The sequence below is a fragment of the Herpailurus yagouaroundi genome, unplaced genomic scaffold, assembly GCF_014898765.1.
Source record: "Herpailurus yagouaroundi ecotype Mexico unplaced genomic scaffold, PumYag 192, whole genome shotgun sequence".
In the NCBI taxonomy this organism is placed as follows: Eukaryota; Metazoa; Chordata; class Mammalia; order Carnivora; family Felidae; genus Herpailurus; species Herpailurus yagouaroundi.
The window spans coordinates 18,949,018-18,970,080 of record NW_024412423.1 but is presented as its reverse complement, the minus strand read 5'-3'; the positions used below and the strand labels follow the sequence as shown (position 1 = coordinate 18,970,080).

At 36.7% G+C, this 21,063-nt stretch overlaps 1 protein-coding gene across 2 annotated transcripts in view; it reads left to right on the top strand.

Annotated features, from left to right (window-relative positions):
• Positions 1-21,063, top strand: part of FNIP1 (folliculin interacting protein 1) — a 144,732-nt gene that overhangs the window by 50,931 nt on the left and 72,738 nt on the right. For both annotated transcript variants that reach the window (XM_040444406.1, XM_040444405.1), the window contains exon 2: positions 5,944-6,070. In XM_040444406.1, the coding sequence (XP_040300340.1) occupies positions 5,944-6,070 (127 nt within the window). The remainder of the gene's footprint in view (positions 1-5,943; positions 6,071-21,063) is intronic.

Below are 21,063 nucleotides of genomic sequence, written 5' to 3'. Positions count from 1 at the left end.
TGAGGCCTTTGCCATAAGAACACACTTTGCTCTATTTTATTGATGGCATCCACTGCTGACCTTCTACCAGATGGCTCCCTCGTATTCTTCAAGAACTTTGACATTTAGGTGATAGCGTTTCTTTCCTGATCACTTTGCACCATCGTCTTGGGCAATCCACACATCTAACATTCTGGCTTCACAGTACCTCCTCTTACTCTCTTTCTCCTACTGTCTATCTTGATCTGTTCTTAGCTATGCCTTGAGCCTAAGTATGAACTGACTCTACTCTCTTTTTGGGATGCTCCTATTCTGACCACAACTTCATATCCTTTGATCTCTCATATAAATTTGCTCTCTAACTTCATTGAGACTACTGTTTTTTTGTTTTGTTTTGTTTTGTTTTGTTTTATTTTGTTTTGTTTTGTTTTGTTTTGTTTTCCTTCCATCACCTCCATCCTGACCATGTGTCCAGAATTTCTTTCTCAATATCACTCTTAACAGCCTTGCCCCTGGTTTTCCGTTGCAGGTACTCAGAAGATTTCCTGTTAAATCCATTGTCTACTTTTGCCCCTTCCGTACCTAGGTTAACTTGTGATAGTTGAAAAAATTAGTCCTATCACAGATTTATAGTTTTTAGCTCAGCTGGCTTGATAGTGCTTTGGCTTATGCTTTTCTTAGGTTAGCACTACCCCACCCCACCCCACCCCACCCCCCCCTTTTTTTTTTTTTTTTTTTTTTTTTTTTTTTTTTTTTTTTTGTCAGACCTTTATCTCTCAAACCCTATACCCCAGTTCAGGCCACACATCTATCTCATATATATTTAGGTACGTGCTTGACTTCTACTTTTTAGAAAAAACAGAAGTGATCAGTACAAATGCTTAGTTTCTAGTCTCTTCAACCTGAAAACCTATCTGCAGTAATTTTCATTTGTAGATCCTTTTTTTCTTGCCTCAGTAAGTGTACTTTGTAGTTCATTAGCCTTACTCAGGATACTGTGTCCTAATTTGTTTGGACTCTTAGTCCAACAGTTTTCTCTGGTTGCTTTTTTAAACTGTTTCTCTGCTACCTTCTCATAAATTTGGAAATACATACATTTAGGTGTATACCCTTTTTAGATATAAAGATAGGTAGATAAAATAAAAGAATATATATATGTGTATAAAAGATATATGAAGATCTGTCTACATTTTTTTCTTTAAAAAAAAGCCTCTTGTAGCTTCACCTCTTTTTCTTTTTTTTTTTTTAATTTTTTTTTTACATTTGTTTATTTTTGAGAAACAGAATGAGACAAAGCGTGAGCAGGGGAGGGGCATAGAGAGAAGGAGACACAGCATCCGAAGCAGTCTCCAGGCTTTGAGCAAGCGGTCAGCACAGAGCCTGATGCGGGGCTCGAAACCGCAAAATGTGAGATTATGACCTGAGCCGAAGTCAGACGCTCAACTGACTGAGCCACCCAGGTGCCCCTACTTCACCTACCTGTTTGGGGTGACTATAGACTTTGGTTGCCAAGATAATCTCAGTTTACTCTTGTGTGTTTAGGATCTTCCTTTACATTTAAAACTCTGCAGTGTATGTGGTGAATTATATGGGCACGTTATTCCTGTCTCTTCCCTTTTCACAGGGAAACCTTTGCAAATAGTACACATACTTACTATTAATTGTCTCAGCTCTTTTCCCTTCATTCCATTGCCATTGCTGTGTGATTACCCCCACCCCATCGCACTTTTCCACTGAAAGCGTTCTTGCAAGAGTACCAAAGACCCCCAAGTTGACAAATCCCATGGGCACTTTTAGCCTTTATAAATTTGGCTTTTGGTATTGTACAGTATTCCTTTATCTTAATATTCTTGACTTTTTTTTCTTTTTTTTTTTTTAGATCTTCCTTGACTTTCGAAATAACCTCTTACCATGAGTTTTCTTTTTTCTCTCTAGTGGTCTGTCTTTACTGATCTTCCCTGGCTTCTCTGCTTTTTTTCTACCTGTCCTTTAATTATTGCCGTGTCCTAAAATTCTAGTTTATTGGTCCTTCACTTTGTTTTCTCTTTTCAACTAATATGTTCTTCCTGAATAATTTCAGTACCAACACGTGTCAGTAATTCCTTTGTCCAAAACTCTAAGTCTCAGCTTTCTTCCTACGCTCCAGACCATTTTTTCATCAGTCTCTTGAACACTTTTCTGCAGCTGTGTTTCAGACTCTCCAAACTCAGTCTGTTTATGCCCTTATCCCAAACTTGCTTTCCCCCGTATTCTCCACCTTGGTTAATGATACCTGTTTTCATCAAATTGGAAACCTGAGAGTCAGCCATCCTCTTTCCTCACTCTTCATATACAGTCTCTCAGGTCATGTCTGTCTCCTAAATAATAACTAACTCTGTCCCTTTCTTTCTGTCTTCAGTGCTGTTGTTTTGTTAAGTTTATCTTACCTCTAGACCTCCCATTCTAGTCACTTCTCAATGTGATTTTCTGTCAATGTGATTTTCTGAAATGCACAAATGATCTTTTCACCTGTTTGACACCCTTGTTTATTCACTGCCTGAATGATCAGGTTCTTTTGTGTTTCTGTTTCTGTGAAGTGCTTCTGAGTGATCTGGCTCCAGCCTGCCTTTGTAGTTTGCTTGTTGCTTCACTGCACGCTCCTGAGCTACAGTCACTAAGAATTACAACACATGCTGTTTTCTTCTTTCAGTGAAGAGAATGGTTAGCTTTAAGTAGTACTTCCTGCTTAATCTATAGTACAGAATAATTGTTAAGATCTTGTACTCCACAGACATACTACTTGGAATCTAAACCCAGCATTGCTATTTTTAGTAGGTAGCTATGTCATTTTGGGCAAGTTACATAATCTCTCCCTGCCGTAGTTTTCTTACCTATAAAATAGGAATAGAGTTGTTACGAAGATCAGATGAATTAATGTTGTGAAGATTAAATGAATCAACACATGTAATGCACTTAGAACAGTAGTTGGTATATAATAGATAATGTGTGTTAAATTTTATTATTTATTGTGTATCATTTACTATTAATTTTTAGTGAGTCCTTACTGACCTCCCTATGCAAATGTCTTGACTAGATTTTAAGTTTGCCTCAGTCATAGACTATATCAGATTGATAAATTGATTATTTTTCTATTAGACTATGAACCTTCTCATGGTATAGTTATCTTTTCCTTTCATGCTTAATGAATGCTTTTAAGTCAGTGAAAGAATACATAGATAAAGAATGTGACAACAGATATATTCCCAGCACCTGGCATTGTGCTTTTAGTGTGGTAAATGTTTAATATCTCTGTTTTAATGAGAAGTCTGTAATGTAAATACATAGTTTGGTTACATACAGTGTTGTTTTTTCTCCCTACAATCCTCTTTAATTTTCAAATTTATTTTTTTTAATCCTCTTTTTAAAAATTTACATAAAATACACATAATTCTAAGTGTATAATGTGATTAATTTTGAAAAATGTATACATATACCTGTTTAACTAAAACCCCAATCAAGATCTAGAATATTTCAGTTACTCCGTAAAGTTCCTTCATGCACTTTTCTAGTCCATTCCCCCTTGCTCCCTCCACCTCTGACCAACCACTGTTTGGGTTTCTCTCAGCATGGATGAGTTTTATCTGTTCTAGAATTACATATACATGAAATTAACAATATGTATGTATGCTTCTGGAGCAGCTGGGTGGCTCAATTGTCTCAGGACATGATCTCTTGGCTTGTAAATTTGCGCCTCACATTGGACTCTATGCTGATTGCTCAGAGCCTGGGGCCTGCTTCAGATTTTGTCTCCTCTCTCTGCCCCTCCCCTTCTCATGCTCTGTCTCTGCTTCTCAAAAATAAATAAATGTTAAAAAACAACAACAACAATATGTATGCTTCTGTGTCTGGATTTTTTCACTTAACAATGTTTTTAGGGTTCATCTATGTTACTGTGTTATCAGTGGCTCATTGCTCGTTATTTTGGAGTGGTATTTCATTGTAGAAATGTACATTCTAGGTTGTTTATTCATTCTCCCATTAATGATCATTTATGCTGTTCCCAGTTTTTTTGCTATGATGAATAAAACCGGAGGGGGCATTTCTGGGAACATAAATTTTTATTTTTCTTGTCAAGTACTATGAGAATAATTGCTGGGTTGTAGCTGATGGATTGTGAGGAATTGACCGTTCATCCTGACATTAAGTAACAACACACAGCCCCTGGAATAGCAGTTAGCAAATGTCCCATCAGGTGTATTGTATTCAGTTCACCATACAGTTCATTGTTTTCTCTTTTTCTCTCTTTTCCCTTATCTATTCATTTCTTTAATCTTTTTAAATTATGACAAAGAATGCATATGTAAACATACATAAACCAAAGAAGTGGCTTTTTTTAATACTCTAGAGTGAATATTGATGTAAGCACTGTCCAGTCTAAAAATAGAACATAGTGCCCAGTCTACCTGGTGTGTACCTTTCTGGTTATACCACCACCACCTCCAGCCTTATCCCCAGAGGTAACCACTCTCAAACTTTTGAAGGTATCCCTTCATTTTCCTTATAGTTTTAAAAACTAAATATGCATCTGTATGTAAAACTTAACCTGATTTAAACTTTGTGTAAATGGAAAAATACAGTAACTGTGTGTGTGTGTTTTGTGTGAGCATACCATTGTCTAATTTCTTTTACTCAGGGTTGATCTATGTTTTTGTCTATAGTTGAAGTTCATTCATGGTATTTATTGTGTCTGAATATATACATATATTCATAGTCTGAGTATACGATAATATGTTTATCCATTCTACTCTTGATGAACATTTGCATTGTTTCCATAACAGTGCTGTTATGAAGATTATTGTGTAATGGCATGGCACGGAATTGCTAGTAAAACTAAAAATCAGTTTTACTAGATTTTGTCTATTTATTATATGTATTTTAAGGGGTGCCTGGGGGCTTGGTTGAGTGTCCAACTCTTGATTTCGACTCAGGTCATGATTTTCTGGTTCTGGGATTGAGCCTTGCATCAGGCTCAGCGCTGAGTGTGAAGCCTGTTTGAGAGTTTCCCTCTTTCTCTGCCCCTCCACTGCTCACACTGTCTCTCTCTCAAAATAAATAAATAAACTTTAAAAACATCCAAAAAGCTTGATTGGAAAGGCTCATCAGAGGAACATGGGAACTAAAGAGTTGGATATAGGAATTTAGAAAAAGTCTACTTGCCAGGGTGCCTGAGTGGCTCAGTTGGTTAAGTGTCTGACTTGATTTTGGCTTGTGTCATGATCTCACGATTGGTGAGTTTGAGCCCTGTCAGTGTGGAGCCTGCTTGGTATTCTCTTTCTCTCCTCTCTCTCTGCCCCTACCTCCACTTGTGCACATGCTCTCTGTCTCTCTCAAAATAAATAAACATAAAATAAAATAAAATAAAATAGTAAAATAAAGTAAAATAAAAAACTGTTCTCTAAGGAAATTGAGCCAGTTTTTATTCACACGAGCTTTATATGAGAATTTCAACTGCATTTGGTCATTCCTTATTTTTTTTTACGTTATTGTTTCTATAAGTAATTAGCTGCTGTTACTTACTCTGAAAACTCTTTCTGTTTTTACATTTATATATAAAGAATCAGAATAAAACTGTTTAAAAATGTGGGTTGGCATTAAGCCACCTGGGTCCATGCCATGAAACAGTTTGTATTTTCATTACATTAAGTGTAGCCACATATTTTTATTAAGTTAACCATTTTTAGATTCATATGGGATGACTATATTTTATATACACTTCCTAGAACTTTTGTTTTTACTTTTTAATGTAAAATGTCATTGCTGTATGAGTTTTTAGTCCTAAACTAACTGATGGTATTTAATAGAAAGAGCTGCTGTATATTCTATAGCAATACCACAGCTTAGGGTTTTATTATATAGATTTTATTTCTAGGAATTTATGTGGAGTATTTATTAGAGTAACTAATGGATCTTTATTTTTCTTTGAAGTTGGCCTTTGCCAGAGTTTGATCCAAGCCAAATTCGACTGATTGTATATCAAGACTGTGAAAGACGAGGGAGAAATGTCTTGTTTGACTCCAGTGTTAAGAGAAAAAATGAGGACATATCAGTATCGGTGAGCATCGTTATTGATTTGGTTGAAATTTAATGTCACATATTATAATTCAAGAAAGAAGGAGTGAAATTTCAATTATGACACTTTTGTCGTTACAAAACATCTTTATCATATTTTCAAAATTTAGAGCTGTGATTTTGAAAAATTTTAAAGGAAAGAACTTTATTATCATTCTATCACCAGAGAACATTTTAATTTGATTATTTATTTTCCTACATAATTGTATTGTGAGATATGGCTAGAGCTTCAGAGATCCTTATAGAGGATCTGGTCCAAACTCCCATCTTACAGTTGTGAGAAGTGTGACCTAGAGAGGTGAATTTATTTGTCTGAAGGAGCAAAGCACGTTACATCTAGCCCTTAGTGCATGATATTTCCCCCTGCTCTACCGTCGTAAAAAGAGCACCTATTTTGTTAACTTTCGATGTCATATTTTGAAATATATTATGACTAGTTTAAGAGTAGTACATGGACATTCACTTGGTTGTCCTAGAAAATGTTAACCTTAAAAATAGATATGCTAGTTATTTTACTAGCAAAAGGTGGGTTTATTTGGGAATAAAAAAAATTGTAATCCGGGACAAACAAGCTGAAGCAAAACCATAGGTAAGTCTAAGGAACAAAGGAGAGACATGCTTTTTTAAGGAGAAAAAGGGTAAGTTGGGAAGGTGGATCAGAACAAAAAGTCCATTGGGGTAAACTGGGGAGTTTGAAGTGTCGTGGCTTCTCATTGGTGGAGCTACCCGTGGGTGGCAGTGGGGTGAGAAGAATGAGGAACGCGTCTATTCCTTGGGTGGAGTAGTGGAGTACCATCCTCATGCAGGGTCAAGTGCCTGTAAGGTCAAGTCTGTCTCTTCCTGTTGAGTCTGCAGTTAGGTATGAGTGCTAGGGCATGAGCGCTACTCCTGCTGAACCCTCTGACTCCATTTTAGTGAGGTTTCCCATCCATTACGAATTTTCACAAAAACCTAGGTGACTGCTATTATCTTTACTTCTTCTACTGCTAAAGACTCATTCTGTACATCTCTAATGTGGAAATCAAACCCTGGAACAGTGTTTTCTCCCTTCCTCTAAATTAATAATTTTCACTAACATTTTGCTAAATAACTGGAAACAAAATGCTTTGGGAAAGCTTTTCCTAGAATTGTCTGTTAAAGCCAACAAATACTCATTTTTTGAGACTTAGGAGTTTATATTTGAGATTTTGTGTTATCAAAAATATTTGATATATTGGCCATAGTCTATTTTATTTACAACTGCATCCTCAGCATCCACTACAGTGGCATATAATAGAAACTTGACTAATTTTTGAGTTAATTTCATTGCCGTGTTTTACAATGTCCCTTCTAATTACTAACACATTTCTCAGTTTTCTGGAGATGGTGCTTTGTTTAGATTTCTTAGCCATTCTTTGGATACTTTTTTCAATCTGATTAGAAAAGAGCATTGCAGAATGTTCTTAAAATATTGCTTATTTGTGCAAATAACTAAAGATTTATAAGTACTAGGCACTTGGAGATTTAGCAGTCTTTGCTCCTTGGTACCTACAATAAGGTATCCTTTTAGGGGAAGTAGACACTGAACAAATAAGTACACAAACAAATAATACCAAATTGTGATTAAGTGCTGTGAATGAAACACACAGAATGCTTATGAGATTCCCTAGGAAGGGAACCAGTTTTCCTCATTTTGGATGTAGGGGTATTAAGAGGTCTCATTGAGGAAGTGAAATTCCAGCTGACATCTGAAGAAACCCAAGGCATGGAATAGGGGATGAATATTCCTGGTAGAAGGACTTACAAATGCAGACTACAAAGTGACTTAGAAGCTTCATGAATTGAAGGAACTAAAAGAATGTCAGTCTGGATTGATAGCAAGTAGTATGTAAAGTAGCTAGAGATGAAATTGGAGAGAGAAAGACAGCAGGAGCCAGAGTATTTAGGGCTTTATCAGTCTCTGGGTTAGAAATTTAGTTTAAGTTCTAAATGGAGAGGGAAGCCACTACCAGAATCTTTTTAACATTTCAAAAAATCATTTTGGTAGAGAGCCCAGATATAAACCCATGCATATATAGTCAGTTACTCTATGACAAAGGAGCCAAGAATATACAAGGGAAAAGGACAGTCTCTTCAGTAAATGTTGGGAAAACTGCACAGTCACATACAAAAGAATGAAACTAGACCACTATCTAACACTGTACACAAAAACTGACTCCAGATGGATTAAAGACTTAAACATAAGACCTGGAAGCATAAAACTCCTAAAAGAAAACATGGGCAGTGACTACTGATGGGAGAAAATATTTACAAGTCTTATATCCAATAAGGGGTTAAAATCCAAAAAATATAAGGAAGTCAATAGCAAAAAACAAAAACAAAACAGAAAAAACAATAAACCAGTGCAATTAAGAAATGGACACAAGATCTGTATAGAATTTTTCCAAAGAAGACATACGAGTGGCCAGTACTACAGGGAAAGGTGCTCAGCATCATTAATCATCAGGGAAATGCAAATCAAAACCACAATGAGATATTGTCTCACACTTGTCAGAATGGCTATTTTAAAAAGACAAGAGGGGCACCTGGTTGGTTCAGTTGGTTAAGTGTCCGACTTCAACTCTGGTCATGAACTTGCAGTTTGTGAGTTCGAGCCCCGTGTCAGGCTCGCTGCCGACCTCTCAGAGCCTGGAGCCTGCTTCCGATTCTGTGTCTCCTTCTCTGTCTGCCCCTCCCCTGCTCACGCTCTGTTTCTCTCTCTCTCCCTCTCAAAAATAAATAAAGATTAAAAAAATTTAAAAAATAACAAGTGTTGTTGAGGGTGTAGAGAAAACGGAACTCTTGTGAACTGTTTATGGGAATGTAAATTGGTGTAGCCAGTATGGAAAACAGTAGGGGGATCCTTAAAAAATTACAAATAGAACTACCATGTTATCTAACAGTTCTGCTATTGCATATTTACCCGTTAAAAATACTTCAAAAAGATAAATGCACCCTATGTTTATTGTAGCATTATATACAGTAGCCAAGACATGAAAGCAACCAAAGTTTATATCATTGGATGAATGAAAGAAAATGTGTTAACAGCCTATTAAAATAGAAGATACTTTTGCCATTTGTGACAGCATGGATAGATCTTGAGGGCATTATTCTAAGTAAAATAAGTCAGATAAAGATAAATACTTTATGATTTTGCTTATATGTAGAATCCCCCCCAAAAAAGATTAAAGTCCTAAATAGAGATAACAGGAAGTGGTTGCCAGAGGGTGAGGGTGGGAAGTGGGCAAAATGGGTGAAAGGGGTCAAAAGGTACAAACTCCCAGTTATAAAATAAGTCATGGGGATGTAATGTCCAGAATGGTGATTATCTTTAAAAATATTGTCTTGTGTATTTGAAAGTTGTTAAAAGAGTAAAAGTTATCATCACACGAAAAAAATTGGTGACTGTGTATATTGATGGATGTTAACTAGGTTTATTGTGGAGGTAATTTTGCAGTATCTAAAAAAATCATTATGTTGTACACCAGAAACTAATATAATGTTATATGTCAGTTATCTTTCAGTTTAAAAGATACAGTGAAAAAAATCAGTTGCTGCTGTTAGGGGAATGGCTGGATGTGGGGGATGAGGGAGAAGGAAGTGTTTGGTAAATCCAACAGTTTGGTTTGAATAGTTGAGTAATGAGATATAGCCTTATAGTGACAAAATTGTGGATGGTTAGTTGAAATCTAAGGTTGCATATGTGATAAGCATGTCTTCTTTGTATTTAGACTGCTGATAGCTCAGCAGAACTAGACTGAGGCTGACAGATTGATGATTGATATATATTACTTTGATTTTTTAAGGAAGTATTTATTGAGAGTTTTCTTTGCTTGATAGTGTTCCACTGCATTGTAGCATAGGACCTCTCATTTATTATTTATCTTGATTAATGCTTATTCATTGTGTGTTTTTTCAGCATTATTACTTTTTTTCTTATGCAGCCTTGTGAGTCTTGACTCCTGCTGTTACTTGAACCCTCCCGCCCACTTTTTCTGGAATGATGCTTAATTGGTTCTTGTTAGTCTTCTCTCTTGCTGATGTCTTTCACGGTTAACTTTTTTCTTTGTCTGCAGACATTCACAAAGCCCCTTTATACAACACCAACAAAATGATTATCCTTTTACTTTCTCCTTCATGTCTGTGTCGTCTTTTTCTTTTTCTGACTCTTCATTCTTAGCATCTGTTGCTGTCTCAGTCTCTCTGCCTCACCGTCAGGCTGTCTGTCCTTTCTGTCCGCTGGTCTCCTTAATGTCTCTTCTTGGTTTGCTTCATGTCTCTTGGTCTTTTCTCTCTCTCTGTGTCTCGGTATTAATCTGTCTGCTGGCTCTAATCTCATACCACCCACTCATTCCTCATTTTTCTGAAATTTTCCTGTAAGCCTACTACTTAAAAAACAAACAAACAAAAAACACAAAACTGTTCTTGTGTGAATCAGTCATTTAAGCATTCGACTCTTCATTTCAGCTTAGGTCATCATCTCACAGTTCATGAGACTGAGCCCCACCTTGGGCTCTGTGCTGACAGTGCGGAACCTGCTTGGGATTCTCTCTCTCCCTCTCTCTTTGTGCCTCCCCTGCTCATGTATGTACACGCTTTCTCTCTCAAATAAACATTAAAAAAAAGTTTAAAAACCTGTTCTCTGGGTGCATGGGTGGCTCAGTCACTTAAGCATCCAACTGTTGAGCTCAGGTCATGATCTCACGGTCCTAAGACCGAACCCTGAGTTGGGCTCTGTACTGAGCATAGAGCCTTCTTAAGATTCTCTCCACACTCTTTCATGCACGCTTGCATTGCACTCTCTTTCTTTCTCTCTCTCAAAAAAACCCCAACAAAAACCCAAAAAAAAACCCAATAAACCCTGAAAAACTAAAACTCAAACTTCTCTAGACTCACTGGTGACTAGAAATCAAACAGCCTTGAATATCTCCAGTCTCTCTTGGCTTCATATGTCCTCATCCTATGTGCCATTTCCCTAGATGAAGATTTATCCACTTTCAGGGTTCATTTTATCAGAACTTTATGACTCCTCTCTGATTCTTCTAGGTATATTCCTTTTCTATCAAAATTCTCATAATCCTTTATTCATAGTTTGTTCATAGACTTCTATATTATAGCTATATTTTTATGCACATTCATTATTAGTTGGGAAAGAAAGACAAAGTAAAAAATTCATCTGTTATTTACCTTAGTTTCCTAAACTGCCCACTGCCTCACATGTGGTAAGAAGTACTCAGGATATGATTTGATCAATTTTAATTATAGTTAGGAAGTTTATTGTCAAAATCCTGTAAATACTTTCATGAAGATTTCATATGTTCCTTTTGAATGCTGTGAATCACATCAAAATACTCATTGTTTCCTCCAAATTGCATGCTGTTTGAATCTTTAAGTGATTTTTAAAAATCTACAATTACTGTACCTTTGGAACTTCAAATCATGTGGGCTCTACATAGGCAAAGAAGGACTGTGTGAGTAAATGATATATTTTTTTTTCTTCTTACAGAATATTTGAGTCTATACATAATGATGAGATAGTTTAGACATTAGCAGTTTGCTGAATAAAGGTAAATCATTCAACCTTGTCTTTGCAGAGCAACATTCTATTTTCATATGATAAATACTGAAGTCACTTCTCATATCCTTCCTCCTTCTTAGTTTAAAACAGTCTACCAAAGATAAGGATTACAAATATTGATTTGGACATGTGTTTTTACCAGAAATTTTATTGAGAAAGTTCTCTCTTAAAATTGAGAAAATAATACTATAAATTATAAATGGAGAATTAAATTTTATAGTGTGAGTCATACGAAATTGCTTTACTCTGTTCCCTTTACCAAAAAGAAATTAACATTTTCCAATTTGGAAGCAGCTTTGGGAGACAGCATTTTCCAATTTGGTTTTGGGTTAGGTCATGACCTCACGGTTGTGAGATCAAGCCCTGCATTGGGTTTCACACTGGGAGTGGAGCCTGCTTGGGATTCGCTCTCACACTTGCATGCATGCCTAAATACACTCAATCTCTCAAAAAAAAAAAAAAAATGAGCACTGTAAAAATACTTAATGAGGTCCCTTTAAATAAAACACATGACAGATAGTTTTCTTTGTAAAGGTGATTCACTTTATTCACTTTATTGAGTATTTTTTATTTGGGATGGGAGGGGGAAAGGCAGGTAATATTTTCACAATGACATACTGATTCATATCTGGATTTGGTTGAACCAAGGAATTCTCTATGAAGAGCATGGCAGCACCTTAGATGGATAAACAGATTTTTTCTATGTTTCCATGCAAAGAAAATACTGTCTCTTTAGAATATATTTAATGGGTTTAATGGGAAAATGAGGGAACTGTGTATTTTATCTTTTTAATTTTGTGACTCGTAAATTATATGAATGCTTTGATTTTGTGTTAGAAATTAAAGTACTTTGCATGCTAAAATGTCTTATAATGTTAAAATTATATTGATCAATGTATAGCTTTTCAGAACAGGTGTATTTCAGCTTTATTATATTTTATGAAAATGACTATTGAACTGTAAAGATTAAAATGAATACATTCAATGATTTTAATAAAGTAACTCACTTTGTAAAAGAATTATTTTTATTTTTTGTTTTTTACATTCAGTCCTCAGACCTTATTCATTTTATAGCTGAAATATAAAAATCACTGTGATGTCGTTTCTTTGAACACTGTTGTAGCCAAATGTGTCCTGTGTGATTTCATCCTGTGATACTCTCCTTATCCTGGACATTGTTTTTGTTTTAATGATAATGTAATGCTGTTTCTTGAGTTCTCAGTGAAATTATATGATCATTTACATGCTTTAGCTTTTAATCATTATATTCAAGTATAAAATTGTATAGCAAATGCACGTAAGTTTGGAAAGGTGAACACAAATTACAGTGTATGAGTTTTGTACATGTTGAAGCATTGTATAAGTACTAATAGTTGAGTCTTAATTATGAGACCAAATTTGGAACATTGGATTTTAGGTCGTTGGAGCTGTAAAAAAGGTAATATACAGGAATCAGTAAGCTCCATATATACTTACAGGTGTCAGTTAGATGATATGAAGGTAGCTAAGACAACATTTAAAATAGCAACTTAAAAAAGTGCCTTGCATAAATTAAAAAAAAAAACAAACAAAAAACAATTATGCTTTCAGAATTAAAAAAAATTTTTTTTTCAACGTTTATTTATTTTTGGGACAGAGAGAGACAGAGCATGAAGGGGGGAGGGGCAGAGAGAGAGGGAGACACAGAATGTGAAACAGGCTCCAGGCTCTGAGCCATCAGCCCAGAGCCTGATGCGGGGCTCGAACTCACGGACCGTGAGATCGTGACCTGGCTGAAGTCGGACGCTTAACCGACTGCGCCACTCAGGCGCCCCTATGCTTTCAGAATTTTAAAAGTCTCCAAAAGTATATAGAATCTTACTCGAGCAAAGGGAAAGGCAAAATATATTTTTGGGTAATACTCACTGTCCTAAAGTTGTCCATTCTAAGTTGCTTTGTAAAATAATGCAATCCCAATAAAAAAGACCATCATTTTTTTGTTTGTTTGTTTTTGGTGGAGGGCATTGTGTGGAACTAGGCAGAGGAATCTGAAGTTCAAATGGAAAAAAAATAAGCAGTAACTGGTTGGAAAACTGAAAAAAGGACAGTAAGGATGAGCTAGCTGTACCAGATTTGCAAAAATACTTTGTTTCAGTAATTAAAACAGTGTGTAATTGGCACTCTAATAGGCAAAGAGATTAACAGAGTAAGATAAAGAAACACAAATAGATCCACATACACACAGGTATTTAGTATATGATAAAGACATCATCTTAAATCAGTAAAGATCAGTAAATGGTATTGAGTCACATAACTAGAGTAAAGATAAATTTGGATTTGTACTTCAAGTATGTTAGACATAATAATGTAAAAAAAGTAAAACTACAATATTACACAAGAAAAAGTGAGTTCCTATATTTTTGTGGAATGAAGAAGACTTTTCTAACTATGACTTAAAATACAGGGGCCATAAAGTAAAAGACTCTTAACTTTGACAACCACTACACATGTAATAGGATTTATATTTTCATTCCTAATAAAGGAAACAAAAATGAAAAGTATACTGTGATTTTAGTTCTTTCCTTTTAGATTGGCAAAAACTCAGATCTTTAATCATGATACTTTGCTGTAAAAGTGAATGAGTAAAGTGATACAATCTCCATGGAGTTAATCTTGCAGTGTCTACTAATATTATATCTATTTTTGCTTTTTTTTTGTTGTTTTATTTACATTTTATTTATTCCCTGCCACACACAAAGGATTTAATTGCCTTCCAAAATGTATAAAATGTAAGAAGAGTGCATTTTATTTATTTAGTAAATTTTATTTATTGAGAAAGAGAGAGGGAGGGGCAGAAAGAAGGGACAGAGAGAATCCCAAACAAGCTCTGCATTGCTAGCACAGAACCTGATACAGGGCTCAATCTCACTAACTGTGAGATTATGACCTGAGCTGAAATCAAGAGTGGGATGCTTAACCATCTAAGCCTCCTAGGTGCCTGAAGAAGAGTACTTTGTAAATAGGTAAGAAAAATAAGAAAAGGAGTAATTAAGGTGAAGCTTATTATTTTTATATTATCATCATGACATCAAGTAATTAATGGTTCAGAGTAGGAGAAACTCAGTGATCCAAAGAGGATGAAGAAACAGTTCCTAAAATAGTAATCTATTGTATGAAGAGAAGGTACTGCACAAGAGTTTATCAGTTATAATAAGCTCTTTCATAATTTCTTACCATAGCACGATATTGTGGGGAAAAAACATTGACTTTGAAATCATAGTCCCAACTCCCCCCCCCACCCCCCGCTTTATTGAAATACAGTAGACATACAGCGTTGTGTAAGTGTAAGGTATACAATGTAGTTATTTTATGTATGTGTATATGGAAAAGAGATTGTCACAGTAAAGTAAGTTATCACATCTATCATGTCACACAGAATTTTTATGTGTTTTTGTGATGAGAACTTTTCAAATTTACTCTCTTGGCAACTTTTGTACTGTTAACTGTAGTCACCATGCTGTACATTACATCCTTAGAACTTAACTCACTCTTTATCTGGAAGTTTGTACAGAGTTCCAGCTTGGAATCTATGCATACTGTGGTGATGATAATACCTACCTCAAAGGATTATTGTACAGAAAAATTAGACAATGTATGTAAGGCCCCAAACATAGGCACCAGGCAAATTGTACCTTTCTTTTTTAAATTCTATTCTGTTCACAGAAAAATAGAGCTAACTAAAATTTAGGTCATGGGAATGAACAGATTTTTAGAGTAGGAAAAAATTCTTTTTTTTTTTTAAATTTTTTTTCCCAACGTTTATTTATTTTTGGGACAGAGAGAGACAGAGCATGAACGGGGGAGGGGCAGAGAGAGAGGGAGACACAGAATTGGAAAGAGGCTCCAGGCTTTGAGCCATCAGCCCAGAGCCCGACGCGGGGCTCGAATCTACGGACCGCGAGATCGTGACCTGGCTGAAGTCGGATGCTTAACCGACTGCGCCACCCAGGTGCCCCTAGAGTAGGAAGAAATTCTATTGATGGTCCTATCCCGTGATTGTCTGTGCTTGACAGTGTCCTGGGGCACTTGTTAAAAATACAGATTCTGAGGCTGCATCCCCAGAGATTCTTTTTTTCTTTTTTTAATTTTAATTCCAGTATAGTTAACATAGTGTTGTATTAGTTTCAAGTGTATAAAACGGTTATTCAATAGTTCTATACACTACTTAATGCCCATCATTATAAATGTACTTTTAATCCCCTTCATTTATTTCACTCATTCCTGACCTCATATCTGGTAACCATCAATTGTCTATAGTTTAGAATTTTTTTTGTCTTTTTTTTCTTTGTTCATTTGTTTCTTAAATTCCACATTTGAGTGAAATCATATGGTATTTATCTTTCTCTGTCTTATTTCATTTAGCATTATACTCTCTAGAGTATAATAATCCCATTTATTATGTTATTGCAAATGTTATTGCAAATGGCAAGATTTCATTCTTTTTTATGACTGAATATTTCCTAATGTGTATATCTCCCTCACATTGTCTCTAGCCATTCATCTATTGATGGTCACTTGAGCTGCTTCCATAATTTGGCTATTATGAATAATGGTGCAATAAACATAGGGGTGCATTTATCTTTCTGAATTCGTGTTTTTGTATTTTTTGGGTAAATACCCAGTAGTGGAGTTACTGGATCATATGGCATTTCTATTTTTAATTTTTTGAGGAACATCAATACTGGTTTTTCGACAGTGGTTTCACCAGTTGGCATTCCCACAAACAGTGCACAAGGGGTTCCATTCTCTGCATCTTTGTCAGCTTTTCTTGTTTTTTGTTTTTTTAATTTTAGCCATTCTTACAGGTGTAAGAGATATTTCATTATGCTTTTGATTTGCATTTCCCTGATGATTAGTGATGTGGAACACCTTTTCATGTGTCTTTTGGCCATCTGTATGTCTTCTTTGCAGAAATGTTTATTCACGTCTCATGCTCATTTTTAATTGGATTGTGTGTTTTTTGGTGTTGAGTTGTATAAGTTCTTTTTATATTTTGGATACTAACCCTTTATCATAGAAGTCATTTGCAAATATCTTCTCCCATTCCATAGGCTTTTTAAAAATTTTGTTGTTTCCTTTGCTGTGCAAAATATTTTTATTTGGATGTAGTCCCAATAATTTATTTTTGCTTTTCTTTCCCTTGAAATAGAAAAATGTTGCTATGGCTGATGTCAGAGAGATTACTGCCTGTGCATTCTTCTAGGATTTTTATGTTTTCTTGTGTCACGTTTAGGTCTTTAATCCATTTTGAGTTTATTTTTGTGTATTATGTAAGAAAGTGGTCCAGTTTCATTCTTTTGCTTGTAGCTGTCCATTTTTCCCAACACAGTTTGTTGGAGAGAGAGTCTTGTTCCCACTGCATATTCTTTCTCCTTTGTTGATGATGAAATTACTGTATCATTTTGGGGTTATTTCTGGGCTCTCTGTTCCGTTCATCTTTGTGTCTATTTTTATGACAATACCATACTGTTTTGATTACTACAGCTTTGTAATATATGTTAAAATCTAGGATTGTGACACCTCCAGTTTTATATTTCTTTTTCAAGACTGCTTTGGATATTCAGGGTCTTCTGTGGTTCCATACAAATTGTAGGATTGTGTGTTGTAATTCTGTGAAAATGCTGTTGTTATTTTGGTAGAAAGTGCATTAAAACTGTAGATTGCTTTGGGTAGTGTGGCTGTTTTAACAGTATTTGTTCTTCCAATCCATGACCGTGGAATACCTTTCCATTTGTTTGTGTCGTCTTCAATTTCTCTAATCATTGTGTTACAGTTTTCAATGTTCATTTATTTTTGAGAAGGAGAGAGAGAGAGAGAGAGAGAGAGAGACAGGGAGAGAGAGAGAGAGAGACAGCATGAGCAGGGGAAGGAGCAGAGGAGGGGCAGAGAGAGAGGGAGACACAGAATCCAAAGCAGGCTTCAGGCTCTGAACCACCAGCACAGAGCCTGATGTGGGGTTTGAACTCATGAACGGTGACATCATGACCTGAGCTGAAGTTGGACATTTAACCGACTGAGTCACCCAGGTGCCCCTTGTGTTACAGTTTTCAGAGAACAGGTCTTTCATCTCCTTGGTGAAATTTATTACTTGGTATTTTATTATTTTTGGTGCAGTTGTAAATGGGATTGTTTTCTTACTTTCCCTTTTGGCTGCTTCATTATTAGTGTATACAAATGCAGTGGATTTCTGTGTATTGATTTTGTATCCTGCAACTTTACTGAATTCATTAATGAGTTCTGGTAGTCTTTTGGTGAAGTCTTCAGAGTTTTCTATATATATATATAGTATAATTAGTGAAAAGTTTTACCTGCAATTATTGAAAGTTTTACTTCTTTCTTACCAATTTGGATGCCTTTTTTGTTGTTGTTGTTGTCTCATTGCTGTGAGTGGGACTTCCAATACTATGTTGAATAAAAGTGTTGAGAGTAGACATCCTTGTCTTGATCTTAGGGAAAGGGCTCTCAGTTTTTCACGATTGAGTATGACATTAGTTGTGGATTTTTCATTTATGGCCTTTACTATGTTTCCTTTAAACGTCCTTAGTTGAGAGTTTTTATCATGAATGAATGGTGTGCTTTGTCAATTTTTTTTTGTATCTATTGAAATGATCATATGGTTTTTATGCTTTCTTTTGCTAATGTGAAGTATCACATTGATTGATTTGTGAATATTGAACCACCTTTGCAACCCAGAAGTAAATCCCCCTTGATTCTGGTGGATGATTTTTTTAATGTATTGTTGAATTTGGTTTACTGATGTTTTGTTGAGAAATTTTGCATTTGTGTTCATCAGGGATATTGGCCTGTAGTTCTCTTTTTTAGTGGTGTCTTTATCTGGTTTGGGTATCAGGGTAATGCTGGCCTCATAGGATGAATTTGGAAACTTTTCTTCCTCTTCTATGTTTTGTAATAGTTTGAGAAGAATAGGTATTAACTCTTTTTTATTCTTTTTTTTTTTTTTAACGTTTTATTTTTTTATTTTTGGGACAGAGAGAGACAGAGCATGAACGGGGGAGGGGCAGAGAGAGAGGGAGACACAGAATCGGAAACAGGCTCCAGGCTCCCAGCCATCAGCCCAGAGCCCGACGCGGGGCTCGAACTCCCGGACCGCGAGATCGTGACCTGGCTGAAGTCGGACGCTTAACCGACTGCGCCACCCAGGCGCCCCTTAACTCTTTTTTAAATGTTTAGTAAAATTCACCTGTGAAGTCATGTGGTCCTGAACTTTTGTTTGTGAGGAGTTTTCTGATTACCAATAAAACTTCATTGCTGGTATTGGTCTGCACATTTTCTATTTCTTCCTGATTCAGTTTTGGGATGTTATGTGTATCTAGGAATTTTCCATTTTTTGATTAGTCTGGCCAGGCTTTATCAATTTGTTGATCTTTTTTTTTTTCCAACGTTTATTTATTTTTGGGACAGAGAGAGACAGAGCATGAACGGGGGAGGAGCAGAGAGAGAGGGAGACCCAGAATCGGAAACAGGCTCCAGGCCCTGAGCCATCAGCCCAGAGCCCGACGCGGGGCTCAAACTCACGGACCGAGAGATCGTGACCTGGCTGAAGTCGGACGCTTAACCGACTGCGCCACCCAGGCGCCCCTTGTTGATCTTTTCAAAGAAGCAGCTCCTGGTTTCATTGATGTGTTCTATTGTTTTTTTAGTTTCTATTTTGTTTATTTCTTCTCTAATATTATATTTTTTATTATATCCTTTTATATCCTATTATATTCTTTCTTCCTTTACTATATCCTTTCTTCTACTGGTTTTGGACTTTATTTGTTCCTCTTTTTGTAGCTTCATTAGGTGTAAGGTTAGATTGTTTATTTTAGATTCTTCTTGCTTCTTGAGGTAGGCCTGTATTGCTGAACCTCTTTTATTGTTTAGACCATTGTGCTTTCATTTTCATTTGTCTCCATGTATTTTTTACATTTCCTCTGATTTTTTTTTTTTTTTTTCCCCAGAGAGAGTGAGAAGGCACACACATGAGAGGGAGGGGCAGAGCAAGAGAGAGAGAATCCTAAGCAGGCTCCACTCCCAGCGTGGAGCCCAATTCAGGGTTTGATCTCATGACCATGAGATCATTACCTAAGCTGAAACCAAGAGTCAGATACTTAACTGACTAAGCCACCCAGGCGTCCTTTCATTTCCTTTTTGATTTCTCAGTTGACCCATGAATTGTTTAGTAGCATGTTATTTAACCTCCATGTATTGTGTTCTTTCCAGACTTTTTCTTGTGGTTGATTTTTTAGTTTCATAGTGTTGTGGTCAGAAAAGATACATGGAATGACTTTGATCTTTTTGAATTTGTTGAGACTTACTCTGTACCCTCACATACGATCTATTCTGGAGAATGTTCTGTGTGCACTTGAATGTGTATTGTGCTGCAGGGACCTTTGCCTGTGTTATCCTCTGAAGCTTTCCTTGGTGGGTGGAGCCTGTAGTCAGACCAGGCCCACTGCTAGAGTCTAGTTTGAACTGGTGTGTGTGGTTGTCTTCCCCTCTCCTTGTGCAGGAGTCACTTTGACGTGGTCCTGGCCCCTTACCAAGCTGCTTGCGTACTCTCAGGTTTGTGCACTGCCTTGGCTGGCTCTGTCCAAAGGTCTGTTGGAGGAGGCAAGTCTGCAGGAGAAAACAGGGGCAGGCTTCTTAGTATTTGCCAGGTCTGGACAGGTCTGCTGTGGGATAGGACCTGGAATGAGGCATAGTTGGAGGAGGCTTGTATGGAAGAGAACACAGGAGTGTGGTACTCTGTTAACAAGTTAGTTGGAGCTTGTCGGGGCTGAGGTTTCTCCCCCCAAGTGTCCATGTGTCTAGTCTGGGGGTCGAGGAGGTGGGGGAGGGAAATGGTGCCTTCCAACTCCTTTCTTCCTGGAAAAGTCTTCCGAGGATCCCTGTCCCTCCAACACACACTCTGAGATTAGTAAACACCTCTCTCTCCCATATACTTGAGGCATTTTTCAGACCGCTGCTTCTATGCCGTATCTCCACAGGGCTGTTGTTGGTGCTCTTTATGCATGGGGACTCAGTTTCCTCTGCCCTCTCTGCTCTCCTAGAGCTGAGCCTGCTGACTTTAAAGCTCCAGGTGTTAAGCCCCACTGATGGTAAGAACTTGTGAGATTAAGCCCCACTGGTTTTCAAAAGCCAAATGTTATGGAGACTGGTCTTCCCTATATGGGATCCCTATGCTTAGGGTGCTTGGCCTGAAGGTCTGTTTCTTATCCCTCTCTGAGCCTGTGATGTTGGTGTCCTTCCCTTATGCAGACAGTCCCATGGTCCATTTAACTCCTGATCACTTTCCTTCCTTCCTTCCTTCCTTCCTTCCTTCCTTCCTTCCTTCCTTC